Here is a 13,997-nt window from a genome sequence, read left to right as displayed (position 1 = left end):
TAATTTCTGATAAATTCTATATAATGAACGCATTGAATGAAATTGAAGAATTGGCAATAGTTTTATTAAATTTACGATTTTAGATCTCCAAACCGATTTTTCTTCCGTGCAATAGTACGTAAAAATAATGGACATATCAAAAGGCAAGTGTACACTGAACCTCTAAGTATAAAGCGATTACTACGTTTGTTAAGTTCACTTCAAGGTCAGCATTCTGCAGATTATAAACATTTTAAGGATATACGAACGTTTCATTCTCGTTTGTATCTAATAGGATGTAAATGGAAATCCAACACTTATCCCAAAAATTACTTAAATGTTCTCAGAAACTTAATAAAGTTTACAGTCCTATAATTCCCTTGATACGTCACTTTACTTTTAATATTGTGAAACCTATTATGTAACTACACGTTCTGAAGAATAAAATGCTAATTACATCATAGTTGGATTAATCAGTAAAGCATTTATTATACTGATCTATATTTTGAATTCTAGTAATACGTACGAAATATTTAGTTTTGAAATTGTCTATTAATTGCTTTAATTCAGTTATTATTTATTTGTCTTTGTATATAAACAGCAAGTAATTGTAAATTACCATTCACTTAATGTTTAGCGACGGATTGAATTTGATATTTGAAAATTGGTTGTTTGTAATATCGTTTAAGGGTTCTGCGCCCCTAAGGGAGAACTGTTACATATGTTCACTCACGTTCATGACATGTTCCTCCGTCGTTATCATATATGCTTTCTTTAAAAATAGTGAAAAATTAGAAACTATTTATAGGAAACTTTTAGAAGCAATTAGGTAATGTTTCCAAAATTTACAGGACTAATAAAACAAAAAAATCCCTGGTTCTTCTTAAAAGATGAAATTGTATAATTGCTTTTAATGTTGTTTTAATCCGTCAAGTAATTTTGATAAAGGTGAACGAGTTCGTTGGCCATATTACAAAATAAGGAAAAGAAAACAAATCCCACACGTCTTGTTTTCAATTTAATTTACTTTTTCTTAAAATTTCCAAATTACCTTATATACCTATTTTCATTTCGAAGTAATGGAAACATTTGTATCTACTCATCTTCGTATTTCCTCTCCTAATATTTATTAATAGCCAATTCAAGCAATTTAAGGGGTGAAAATGTGTTATTTAATATACAACCAAACCGACGTTTCGCTTTTTGGTGTTAAAGCTTCTTTAGGGTAGATTATACAGGTCAAATATCTTAGAAGAAGCTTTAACACCATAAAACGAAATGTCGGTGCGATTAATATAATAAATAAAACATTTTTCGCCATTTAAAATGCTTGAATTAACATATAGGGTATAAGGTGTGAATGGGGTAACCTTTTACTGTAGAAGTCAACTTCTTACTATATTCGATCTCGCACCAGGAGAAAACTTCATGGATTACATTATCATAACATTTTACATTCATTCAACGCATTTTATAAACAATTTTACCATACACGCGTACTATTTCGATGTCAATTTGTCCTTCATTTAAGTTACAAGTTTTACTAGTTCAAATGTTGTATTCCTATTTGACGTTTTCAAAATTGCATTTGATATGATACGCGACTTAAAATTCGGACTCGGCTTTTTTTTGGAGGTTGTCAATCCACCCCCTCCTCCTTTTTCATCCGGGCTTGGGACCGGCATTAGCGGAGTTACCCTGTACACAATGGTAAAATTACATACCAAGGGAAAAAAGTAATTTAATATTTGTCGCTTGAAAACTACCACCCGAGTCGAAAGAGTGACTGCCATTTAATAACCGGCAGGGAATATAGCGTTTTGGTTCATGAAATAACAAGTTTAGTAAGGATTTAGATACTTAAAAACGTCTATTAATTTTAAGATACAACAGTAGCCTGATCAATTCTGCCTTCTAACTCGTCCCATTAAAATAACCACATGCTTTCATTTTTGGCGCAGTTTACTAAAATTCTAAAATTAGTCGCTAGCTCGATGTAGTCAAATTGCTTTTAAATAAACCAAGTTGTAACAAGATTGGTAAATGCTTACACCAGACGACACAATTATACAAATGATTCTTTTTAAACATACTTTAGAGAAGCAATTAAATAGTGAGTACAAATTACTGCTCTGTGTATGAAATTTCCGGTTGAAGCCTATCAAACCCTGTCAACAGAACGTCATCGTCAGAGAAAAAGATGCAGACTGTTCCGCATTCTAAGTAATAGGAAAAGTAATTAAAAACTGTGGTACTTTTATTTATTTACAATTTACATGTTACGTAAAAAAGTTAAACTTCCATGATTTCTTTCAATTTCTGCGTCAATCTATAGAGAGGCAATCCGATAACGTTATTGTAATCACCGTCAATTCTTTCAACAAAAGAGCTCCCCAGTCCTTGGATTGCGTAGCCGCCAGCTTTCCCACTGAAAAACAATTTTAGTAATAGTGATCTGTAAAAAAAGTAGAAGAAAAGTTTGAAGAAGATGAGACTTATAATATAATTAAAAGGAAATTTTGAGCAGCAGAATACAGCAGTAATAATATAAGAAACGAGGTAGGGGTCATTATGATAGAAAATGAGGAAAATGCAGGCAGGTGGAAAGAATATTTAGAGAACCTATACGCAGGCCATACTTATAACTTCCCATGTGTCAAAAATCTTAACTAAAAGGAGGATGGAAAAAAGGGCGGAAGAACTATTTGGGGAAGATCAATTTGGGTTTAGAAGAAATAGAGGAACGCGGGAGGCCATTCTAGCTTTACGGGTAAGAAAACGACAGAAAAACGAAAAAGTGCGTACATGGGATTTGTAGATTTAGAAAAAGTTTTTGACAATGTTAAATGGGATAAGATGTTAAATATACTTAAAAATGGAAGGATGAGTTACAAAGATAGAAAAGTGATACAGAGCTGGAGTAGTAACGTAGAGAAGTAAATATTAGGAAGGGAGTTAGACAGGGATGCACACTGTCACCGCTACTTTTTAATCTATACATCGAAGACGCGATTAACATCACTAAAGACATTATAATTGTAGGGATAGATATACAGGGGCAAAAGATTAGCATACTTAGATTTGCAAATGATATAATAGTATTAGCATCTAGCAAAGGAGGAGTTAGAGATAGCTTTAAATACAATGGAAGCGGTATTGACAAAAGAGTACTTTATGAAAATAAATAATAGTAAAACTAAAATACTAATATACAAGGAAAGAAAAAGTAAGGAAAGAGCGAATATAGAGATGAGACGAAAAATTAAAAGAAGTGGCTAATTTTAGGTATCTAGGAGTTTAGACAAGTCAGGACGGAAGGGGTAGTAAGGATATAAAGCAGAGGGTAGCGCAGGGTCGAGTCGCCTTCAATAAAAAGAAGCCACTTCTATGCTCCCGAGTGGTTAATTTAGAAATTCGAAAAAGAGTGTTATAGGGGTATGTTTGGAGCGCGGCACTGTACGTGTGCGAAACATAGATGGTGGACGCAACGGAAAAGAAAATGTTAGAAACGTTCGAAATGTAGTGTTACCGGCGAATTATGAGGATACCGTGGATAGAGAAGATTAGAAATGAAGAGGTATTAGAGAAAATAGAATAGAAGACTCAACGAAAGTCAATAAGGAATAGGCGAAATAAGTTTGTAGGACACCTCAGGCATGAAGGTTTAGTCAGAGACATATTAGTGGCAGAAACAAGAGGTAGGAGGAGTAGAGGTAGACCTAGATTAGATTACTGTTCGCAAATAGTTTAGGATGTAGGATGTTATAGTTTGAGGGAAAAATATTAGCTCAGGATAGGAAGGAGTGGAAGTGCGTGTCCAACTAGTCTTAGGACTGACGACCTTATGATGATGATCGATTGCAGTTTTAAATTGAAAAATATCCTTACTAAGGCTCTCCAGTATTAATGTAGGCTTCAATTTCCTGTTCTGAAAGTCTTCCCATATATACTGTTGTTACTTCTGTAAATTTGAAGAAATTATCCCGATAAAAAATTACCACACCTGAGTAAACCATGTGAGGTATATTTATGGTAGTCAGTCTGAAAGTATTGAAAAGTAGTTAATTTCTGATAAAACGTTTTACTGACATAATTAACATATAAAGGTAGATCATTCAAGAAAATCATATGGGGTAATGAATAATTGAACTTAATAATAAGTTAATCACGTATTAGATTCCTAAATCTTTTACCTATGTGAAATTATCTAATTGAAATTAATATTTTTAAGGAACATGTTCCTAATTTATAAAAAACTCCTTATTTAATAAAGAAACATTTTGAAAGGTATTCAACTCGTTAAACATGTAGATGGTTGTAGTTATTTCGTTAATATTCTGTATAAATTATTTATTTATAACAATAAATATTGGTTTATAACAAAAAGTACTTTGTTACTAGGTCAAGTGCATCCTCTCTGCCTTTTGGTTTTCCATAAACTTTTCCATTAAACGATATTACTGTATCTACTCCAATTATAATGTCAGGTTTTGGAATTTCGAGCTTGAGCTTTTCATAGACATCTCGAACTTTTCCCAACGCGGTTTGTTCAACAAAATCAGAAATGGAGAATTCGCTGGGATTTAAATCTTCTTTAAAATTTGATGGAACGATTTCAAATTTTAGCCCCTATAAAACACATTTACCTTTATTATTATAAAAGATTTAATTGGCTTTATTTAAGATATCAAAATTCGATGAAATTGCTTTAAACACATTACAAAACAAATAAAAGTTCATCTGACGATGACATGGTAATGCATAGAATGTACAACACAATTCTTTGTGGGGATATGTCTTTTTTATGTAAAATTTAATTTGAAAAATAAGTACAATACGAATGAAAAAAGAGTATATTGATTTGACTTTATATATAAATATACAAAATCGGTACAATCCCTGCCATCTGCTGGTATAAAGATATTAATAAAACTAATGGGTACTCAAATGGTAGGTACGTATTTATGACGAAATGGATCGAATCATGTATTCTAAAATGCGCTTTACTATTGTTTGGCTGGATCAAGGTTACGTTTTGCTGACGCAATTCATTAAATTGAGTTCGATAATTACTTTTAATAATAGTATAAGTAAAAATGAATGTTGTTCTTACCGTATCCTGTAATACTTTAGTTCGCTGTTTTGAACTCGTCGCGAGAATTATTCTCATTCCATCGAGTTTTTGAAGCAGGGGTTTAAACATGATTTTTTTTAATAAAATTGACTTACTCAACTGATTAATCTGTATTTTATGCGTTACAAATAAGCTATTAAACAATTACAGAGCTAGAAGGCGCGTCAGCTTACTAAAAGCTCTGTGAAGAATACTGTAACATTAAACGATAATCAAGAAAATGTTACAGAAAATGTGTTGTGTACCCGAGTAAAGATAAAAGGAATTATAACACCACCGAATCCCCTCCAAATATCTGAAATGATCTAAATTACTACCGAAATAGTTCCTATACAAATTAGACGAAAATTTAAATTCTAAAATTATAGCCAAAACGCTACCTTTTGAAACTCTAAAACAACTCCAAACTAGCACCACATTAAAAAAGATCCGAAAGAGCCCTCACACAGCGCCTCGCCAAAAAACATACTATTATAGCACCAAAACAGCATCACATACAAAATCAAAAAGTTTAGTATCTCTTTAGTGCTGTTTCGGCGCTTTTTTATTATAAATGCGTCGCTTTTTCGGTGGTATTTCAGTAGGAAAGCAATCGGTGCTGTATCCGTGTATTTTTCGTACTAAATGCGGTACTGTTTCAGTACTCCTTTCGTACACAATTGGCGGTTTAGTCCTGCAAACGGACCTTTTCCGGTAATATTTAAAGAAATTGATGTAGCTAGTTCGGTCGTAATTCGGTAGAGTGAAATGAATAAATTTTACTCGGGGTACCTTTAAATACTTTTGGTATAATTGATAAATTCAGTTTTCTTGTATAAAAATAAAATTGAATGATTTATTATTTTCAATTACCTGTGCATCTTGAGTTTAATTTAACAAATGAAAGTAACCAAAATTGCCCTTTTCTACATTATATTATTATTATTTTCTATATTATACTTTTTCAATATTAAGTGTAAGTCAAGTTCCACTGAAATTGCTCTGTTGCCTAAATAAATTTAATTACTTGTTCGTATTTTAACATATTTTAAGTTTTGCTTTGTATGGTAATTAAAATAATCAAGTCATCTCTTGAAAGTATTGAAGTATTTGTAATATTAATACTCGTCTTTCCGCTACAGAATGAATGTAATCAGAATTGATTAGAGACGAAAAAATATTTATTAAAATGAAACCTTCATCGATGTTTCGCCTTCAGATTGAGATTTTTCAAAGTGGGGTTTTAAAATGTATACACCTGGACGGTTTGCTAGCAGTATATTGTGACTTTAATAACCTACCTTGAAAATATGTCAAGCTAGAAGCGAAACGTCGGTCTAGTTTTATAATAATAAAATCATTTTCGTATTTTTAATTTTGTTAATGTTCTGCCCAATTACAAAAAAGCCCATCTTTTGATTTTACGATTAATGTCGTATTGAAATGCTTGTTTCGTAATCGAAGTCACCATAAAAAGTAGTCGTTTGGTTTGTAATTGGGGGTTTTCAAAGTACCTATTCAGTTTGTCTTTTTTAAATACGAAAATTAGAAGACACTTTTATAAAAAGATGTTTTTAAACCATTATACTAAATCTACTAAATTTGAATTTTGAAAAAAGAATGAAATGTGTTTTAAAAGTGTTTTAGGAAAATTGTATTTTGTTGAAAATTATCCATAGGGCACTTTACAGCACAAACAGGATGACTGTAAAAAGAAATGGAAACACAATAGACAATAAGATGTAATATTTGAAAACCGAAACTTTATTTATTTTTATCTATTTGATCAGTTCCGTTTACTATTTTGATTTTCACAACATTGATTAAAACACGAATGTTATCTTACAGATTTCTACGTTTTATATAAATCTTTACAAGTTTCAATAACATATAGGGCGTAATATCTACCATTTATATTAATATATTAATATATTTATAAATACGATTTTAATACTTATGCGGACACAGTTTCCACCATTGTCTTTTTGATAATTTCTCCGAAATTTTCATCACAGTCGTCGCTTGTCGTACTAGTACTTGTGCTAGACTCTCCCTTTTCTCTTAAAACCCTTTGTCCATCTGGTGCTCCATCAGACATACTGGAATTGCCCAATACGGCATAATTATTAGACTCATCGTATGTTGAATAATTGTATCGTCCGTTTAGTAGATCGGAAAATGATTCTATTTTATTGTTTGTTCCCATGGGACTTAAACTAGTGTATTGGTTTTCTTTAGGTTCCACGCTAGCAGAAAAATTGTCTGTCGTGTTCGAAGGGAAATTTTCGAGGTTTCCGCTTTGTAAAAAGCCATTTTCGAAAGACTTATTTCCAAATTCTGGAGTGTACATTCCTGCATATGGGCTGAAGACAGGGGAAAACTCGGGGAAATTGGATTGGTAAGGTTGTGCATACTGATTAGATGTTGTCGGGTAAGACGAACCGCTCGATGTAAAACCAGTTTCGGGAAAGCGAGGATCGGGAAAGTGGAATCCTTGGCTAGAAGGAAATGGCTGTTTTCGTTCCAAAGACGTAGTGTCCTTTCCTACATCGTGGTAGCAGTCTTCTCTAAAAGTGTACAAATCTAGCGAGTCTTCGCGTGCAGGGAGATCAGCAAAAGACGAGTTATGAGCCGGTATATTCCCCGGTCCTTCTCCTGGAGCTCCGTAGTGGAGATTAGTAAAATTTCCATTATGCACACAAGACTCCATTTCCATGTTAGAATTTAAATTAACGTCTCTGATGAAATTCCCGTTGTACTTGTTGTTTTGATCCCTTTCAGATTGTTCCACGTATCCAGCAAGCCTCTCGTTTTGCATCCATGCTAAATTTGGATTTTTGTTTACTCGTTCCATATTTTGTTCCGCCTCTTTCTGTTTCTTTTCCAATTCTAGTCTCATAAGAGTGTGGATGAAATGAGTCCGAACTCTTACGGGATTAAATTCGATTCTACCGCTAGAATTGCCGCAATTGTCCCGGGAACAGCCGCACGGGAAGTTGAGCCGATCGACTTGACATTTAATGCCCGCCTGACTACAAGAACATGTATCTGGATCACAGTATCCTTTACACCCGCAACCGCAAAACTCACGAGAAGTGCGGATGTCACGGCATTCATCTTTTTCCATCGAATCGATTTTCCTAACACCTGCGGCACGTAAGAGGGCCCTTCTTTGACGCGTGGGCACGGGTTGAAGGAAGTAATAATTGTCCAGGTCCATTTCCGAATCGGAGCCGTCTGTGATGTCTTCTTCGCTTTCGCTCTCGTCGCTGGATGTGCCCGTTATAGAAGTAGAATTTCTTTCAGAACGTAGCCGTTGAAGGAGTTGTCGATGAAGTCTTCGTTGCTCGTTGGCGTGTTCCAGAATTGAAAATCGGCGCACGTGAGTATGTTGAGAACTCATTCCCAGAGTCGAACCTCCTTGAGAAGGCACGCAAGTAAACCCTTGAGCTCTAGGGAAGTAGTACACCGTAACGGAATCAAATGTTATTCCCTTTTTCTTTTTGCATTTCGGTTGACTCTCATCACTGCCTTGAGACAGTTTTCTTTTCAGATTACTTTTAAGGAGTACGGGAATGTCTGAGATTGGCTTCGGCTTGGCAAACAATGCGTTGTTCTGCAGAGATAAATTTATACCGTCGTCTGCATCGTCTGGTACTACTTCAATATTTTCTTGCTGTTCTTCTTCAGAATGGTCTAGAAAGCAGTTTTCGGAATCACTTTCTGTGCCAGCCGAATTTCTCGTTTCCGCCGATTTTTCTTCGCATATTTCCGAGCCCATGCCGGAATCGGACCCGTCTGAACGGTCATGGGGTTCTTCTGAATTTTCTTCAAGTGTTACTAAACTTTCCGTGGCTGAATCTTCGCCATCATTAAAATCATCTGTTCTTCCTTCGCTTAATAACGTTTCAGAAATACAGTTGCTTAAGAACTTCAAATCAGACTGACCACTCTCAGGAGAAAGAGCTTTTACTTCTTCTGTTTCGTCTCCTCCTTTTTCCTCTTCTTTAACGTTTGCATTTGATTGTGTAGAATCAGTATTGCTTACACCAGCAACATTAAAAATTTTACTAAAGTCAGCACCCATTATTGAGGTTGCACAGTTTGATGCTTCAGTGTGGAATTGTGAGGAATCAGGATCATTTAACGAGTTTTCGCAGGTGCTTCCCGATAACATTGTGGTTCTGAAAATAAAAATTAACAATTAATCAACATATCTTTAGTAGTGGTGTCCTAGTAAGTGTGATTTTTATTGCAATTTCCTGAGCAACTGAAAATGAGTTAATACCAATATTTTTATCGTATGCATTACGTCAAAACCATACACCACGTCTTCATATCCATAAAAAGGTACTGTTAATAAGTAATAGTAAATCATGTGCAATAATTTATAGATAAATAATACTTTTATTTGCAATAAACGTGTATTTGCAAGCACTTTCTTGTTTTGAGAAAAGTGAAATAATTGCATATACCGATATCAAAATGTACATACGCCGTCGTTGTCAACAAATACGGAAATAGTCGTGAATTAGAATAACTAGGTGACTTGTTGCCATGCTGAATCGTCAGCAATGAATATCTACTCGAGCATTCCTGAATCAATTTTAGTAACGTTTATAGTTACAACGAGAATTTTCAAGGATTTCATAACGAAGTAAGTGCATCATTTTACCAAAAACAAACATTCCTAAATATAACTCAATATAAGCGAATTCTCGACTTGATTGGGGCTCACACCAGTCTAAAGATTCGGATAAAGGAAATAGAGGATTATTAATTAAAGTATTTCTGTACATTATTTAAAGTCAATGACATTACGCAAAGCGTTATAGTCATGCAGACGTACAAAATACGTAATACGTATACCCACACTGGTATCATGACAAAACTGAACTTATTATAAAGTTAAAACACATCAACGTTTGGGCTATTATTGTATTATACCGGGTACGATTAGAAATTAGTACCGCGCGCTCGAGTACAAGACAGGGATTCAGTTTCATGGAATTGTTAGCTGTATGGCGTCACGGAAAATTTTAATGTTTATACTTCCAAAATGTACGTATATACCGAAGTTAATGTAAGCATCACTAATGATAATTTTAATTACGGAAAAAAGAAAGAAATTAATACGTTATAATACGAATTAGGGACGAGCTGGGTATCCAGTTTGGATGCGGTATCCGGCGGATCCTGCAGGTTTTTCAGAATGCGACCGGGTAGCGGATAATGACGCCGAGTACGCGTACCCGGCAGTGCCGGATAATTCTCCCAGAGAAAAAAGGAAAAATCTACCTAATAGAGTTTGTACTGGGATAGGTACTTTGTCTGAATTTATATTATTGATTGCTACTCTAAATTATTTGTGATTTCGATATAATTCTTGTGTTCACTTTTTCTTGTGACCAAGAAAACTTTAGCATGTTACAATTTTTGCTATATCAGGTTATGAGGTTTTGATTATCAATAACTTATTAGTATGATTTTGCCACCTTACAGACATTTAGTGTTCATAAACATTGAAACCTCGTTTCAACAGTTTCAACTCAAACCTTTCGTTGATAATCCGCCAACTAAGAATTAAAATTTCATTGGTTTGGTAATTGAACAATTTGGAATGGGACTGAATGTAGTTTGGGACGTTAGTGGGGGTGGTATTTAATGAGATATGAACCATTAACCGTGTATCTCCTTCCCTCCTGCCAAACTTCTACTTCAAATTCAAATGGAAGGAAAGGATGGTTTAAAAAGGACAAGAAAATAGCAGAAAAGCGAAAAGAATAAAAATGTTTGGTTTGTAAAATTCATATGTAGCTAGCTATCTACTTTTTATTTTTTTTATTTTCAGTAAATATCAAACCAAGAATTGTAAATATATTTAGCTGTTGGAGATATAAATATCTTTTCACTTACGCCAAAACACCACTGGCAAATTTTGGCGGCCCGGACAAATGTCCGAGTTGGCTGCCCCCACAGAGGACACAGGAAGCATTCTAGTAACAACCTACGTCAGGATCTTCAGGAATACACGCTCATGCGATATACAAAAATTGGAGTTAATCCTTTGTTTTCCAAGGTGTCTGCAAATGCTTAACTCTGATAGAGAGCTGATTCTAATACAAAAAAAAATAAATCGGTTGATGTTTCGACCTACCTTTCGAATAAATATTAAGTTCTTTGTTTAAATGTGTATTTTAGTAAAACTAGTTTCTCTTATAAACGTAAGTGCAAGACAAGGGTCCTTGAAATCTATAACAATAAATAATTACATTGCAAAATTTCCAGAGAAGGTCTAATAATGGTCGGCTACTTTTGCTGTTTGCAACATCGTTGTCTGTCGATTGCTGTGGTAGACAAAACCAGTTTGTTATTGTACATGTTTGCCTCTATGTTAGGTTCGTGAGTATCTTGATGGGTACCTACCTGTAGGTGCACATATACTACGTAATCACGAGCACCCACTCCTACCTTCTTGAGAAAGCGAAAATTTAACTGAGAAAGGCGAGTTGGCATCAACAGTATTTTTGTAAAACAGAAATTTTAAAAGATATCCTTTTAAGCACATGATGCAATCCCCAACAACATGTATCAGCTATCAACTACCATTATCCATTACCATATTCCGTACTTATTATTGAACTCAATTCGATGACATTGCAACGGAAGTGTAAACTGTAGATGGAAATGACGACATTCAACTCTGCGCAGTTGCTAAGCGATTTTGGAGATTTAGGATTTTCGTGGCTGTCTCAGAGAGATTAGCTCAACTAATGAAATTATGTTCCTTTTTTGGAAATGTCTGATGTTCAAAGATCTTAAAATTAATACAATTATTACAATAACATGGAGATTGTATACTAATATGTATCTAACAACATATCAAAAAATATTTTCTTCATGAAATATCTAACGTTCCCAGCGATTTGAAACTAAATAATTTAGTAACATATAGAGAGACGAAACATTAAACATATTTTCTAAAAAGGTACTTTTTAAAAAACAAATGCACTTGGGCCTATTCATAGGACTTTGTATAGGTCTATTAATTGCGTATGAGTAATGACAATTCAAGAGAGCAGCTTATAATAGATCCAACGTTAATAACAAAGAAGTATAATAAANCCCATTAATACAGGTAATTTTGCCCTCTAGGTTTTTAAGAAGAAAAAAATTAAACTTCGTTAAGCAAGAGGGTAACAGGGAAAACAATGGTTATTTTACATCTTCCTGGTACTTTACTACATTACCGTCATCCAATGCAATTTCTTAACGTGTAAATAGTTTATTTATAGAGTTTTGTATAGGTCTATTAATTGCGTATGAGTAATGACAATTCAAGAGAGCAGCTTATAATAGATCCAACGTTAATAACAAAGAAGTATAATAAAATTAGTGAGAGTTTTGTGGAACATATATTAACACTCTAAATTTCACATAAATCGTTTCGTAATCTAAACGCGTTTCGATACCGAAAGTGTTATCCTCAATTAGAGACTCTCTACACTGAAGATGACACTATGAAACGTTTAGTAACCTAAAAGGCGTTGGATACCCAAAATGTTTGTAACTGAGGATGTTTATATGGAATTTAGGATTTTAGTGTTCTACTAACAAATAAATATTTCACTCTACGGTTTATTTTGCAAGGTCCGTTAATATATTTGCACATTTACGTCTTCAGTGCCAGTCCTTTTTTGGTTATCATTAATCTTAAAAAATAATAATTATTTAGTGAAGAGAACAAAAGACGAATTGTATTTTTAATCAATATGTGTATTCATTGGGCTTACACCAGTCTAAAGATTCGGATAAAGGAAATAGAGGATTATTAATTAAAGTATTTCTGTACATTATTTAAAGTCAATGACATTACGCAAAGCGTTATAGTCATGCAGACGTACAAAATACGTAATACGTATACCCACACTGGTATCATGACAAAACTGAACTTATTATAAAGTTAAAACACATCAACGTTTGGGCTATTATTGTATTATACCGGGTACGATTAGAAATTAGTACCGCGCGCTCGAGTACAAGACAGGGATTCAGTTTCATGGAATTGTTAGCTGTATGGCGTCACGGAAAATTTTAATGTTTATACTTCCAAAATGTACGTATATACCGAAGTTAATGTAAGCATCACTAATGATAATTTTAATTACGGAAAAAAGAAAGAAATTAATACGTTATAATACGAATTAGGGACGAGCTGGGTATCCAGTTTGGATGCGGTATCCGGCGGATCCTGCAGGTTTTTCAGAATGCGACCGGGTAGCGGATAATGACGCCGAGTACGCGTACCCGGCAGTGCCGGATAATTCTCCCAGAGAAAAAAGGAAAAATCTACCTAATAGAGTTTGTACTGGGATAGGTACTTTGTCTGAATTTATATTATTGATTGCTACTCTAAATTATTTGTGATTTCGATATAATTCTTGTGTTCACTTTTTCTTGTGACCAAGAAAACTTTAGCATGTTACAATTTTTGCTATATCAGGTTATGAGGTTTTGATTATCAATAACTTATTAGTATGATTTTGCCACCTTACAGACATTTAGTGTTCATAAACATTGAAACCTCGTTTCAACAGTTTCAACTCAAACCTTTCGTTGATAATCCGCCAACTAAGAATTAAAATTTCATTGGTTTGGTAATTGAACAATTTGGAATGGGACTGAATGTAGTTTGGGACGTTAGTGGGGGTGGTATTTAATGAGATATGAACCATTAACCGTGTATCTCCTTCCCTCCTGCCAAACTTCTACTTCAAATTCAAATGGAAGGAAAGGATGGTTTAAAAAGGACAAGAAAATAGCAGAAAAGCGAAAAGAATAAAAATGTTTGGTTTGTAAAATTCATATGTAGCTAGCTATCTACTTTTTATTTTTTTTATTTTCA

At 34.0% G+C, this 13,997-nt stretch overlaps 2 protein-coding genes and 1 long non-coding RNA gene across 8 annotated transcripts in view; 1 reads left to right on the top strand and 2 right to left on the bottom strand.

The window, feature by feature from the left end:
- Nucleotides 1-2,217: 2,217 nt before the first annotated feature.
- On the bottom strand, nucleotides 2,218-5,762 carry LOC108739693 (maf-like protein CLL_A0561). The gene is made up of 5 exons (XM_018473707.1): nucleotides 5,494-5,762; nucleotides 5,093-5,408; nucleotides 4,370-4,608; nucleotides 3,868-4,020; nucleotides 2,218-2,407 (listed from the first exon to the last, which is right to left on the bottom strand). Exons 2-5 carry the CDS (start codon nucleotides 5,180-5,182, stop codon nucleotides 2,272-2,274), a joined length of 618 nt encoding a protein of 205 aa, XP_018329209.1. The 5' UTR covers nucleotides 5,183-5,408; nucleotides 5,494-5,762; the 3' UTR covers nucleotides 2,218-2,271.
- Nucleotides 5,763-6,835: 1,073 nt separating this feature from the next.
- The window catches only part of LOC108739706, a 38,175-nt gene continuing 31,013 nt past the window's right edge, over nucleotides 6,836-13,997 (bottom strand). For 2 of the 6 annotated variants that reach the window (XM_025975956.1, XM_018473723.1), the window contains exon 2: nucleotides 6,836-9,276. In XM_025975956.1, the coding sequence (XP_025831741.1) occupies nucleotides 7,047-9,269 (2,223 nt within the window). In that variant the 5' untranslated portion in view covers nucleotides 9,270-9,276 and the 3' untranslated portion in view covers nucleotides 6,836-7,046. Of the gene's footprint in view, nucleotides 9,277-9,587; nucleotides 9,723-11,008; nucleotides 11,097-11,364; nucleotides 11,454-11,518; nucleotides 12,173-13,997 lie in introns of those variants that run through there. The other 4 variants (XM_025975945.1, XM_018473725.1, XM_025975953.1 and 1 more) reach the window with 4 other exon arrangements.
- LOC112904860 lies at nucleotides 9,862-11,432 on the top strand. The gene is made up of 3 exons (XR_003231421.1): nucleotides 9,862-10,888; nucleotides 10,944-11,316; nucleotides 11,381-11,432. It is a non-coding gene; the product is annotated as an uncharacterized LOC112904860 (long non-coding RNA).

This window comes from Agrilus planipennis, unplaced genomic scaffold (genome assembly GCF_000699045.2).
Source record: "Agrilus planipennis isolate EAB-ADULT unplaced genomic scaffold, Apla_2.0 scaffold93, whole genome shotgun sequence".
Lineage (NCBI taxonomy): Eukaryota > Metazoa > Arthropoda > Insecta > Coleoptera > Buprestidae > Agrilus > Agrilus planipennis.
This window is presented reverse-complemented; position numbering and strand designations above follow the sequence as displayed.

Excerpts from the sequence above, each read along its gene's own strand:
- LOC108739693 (XM_018473707.1), bottom strand. The coding sequence starts at position 5,182 with ATGTTTAAACCCCTGCTTCAAAAACTCGATGGAATGAGAATAATTCTC. Across the intron at positions 4,021-4,369 it reads GCACTTGACCTAGTAACAAA|ACTGACTACCATAAATATAC; the intron begins GTACTTTTTGTT and ends CAATACTTTCAG. Across the intron at positions 2,408-3,867 it reads ATTAATACTGGAGAGCCTTA|TGGGAAAGCTGGCGGCTACG; the intron begins GTAAGGATATTT and ends ATTGTTTTTCAG.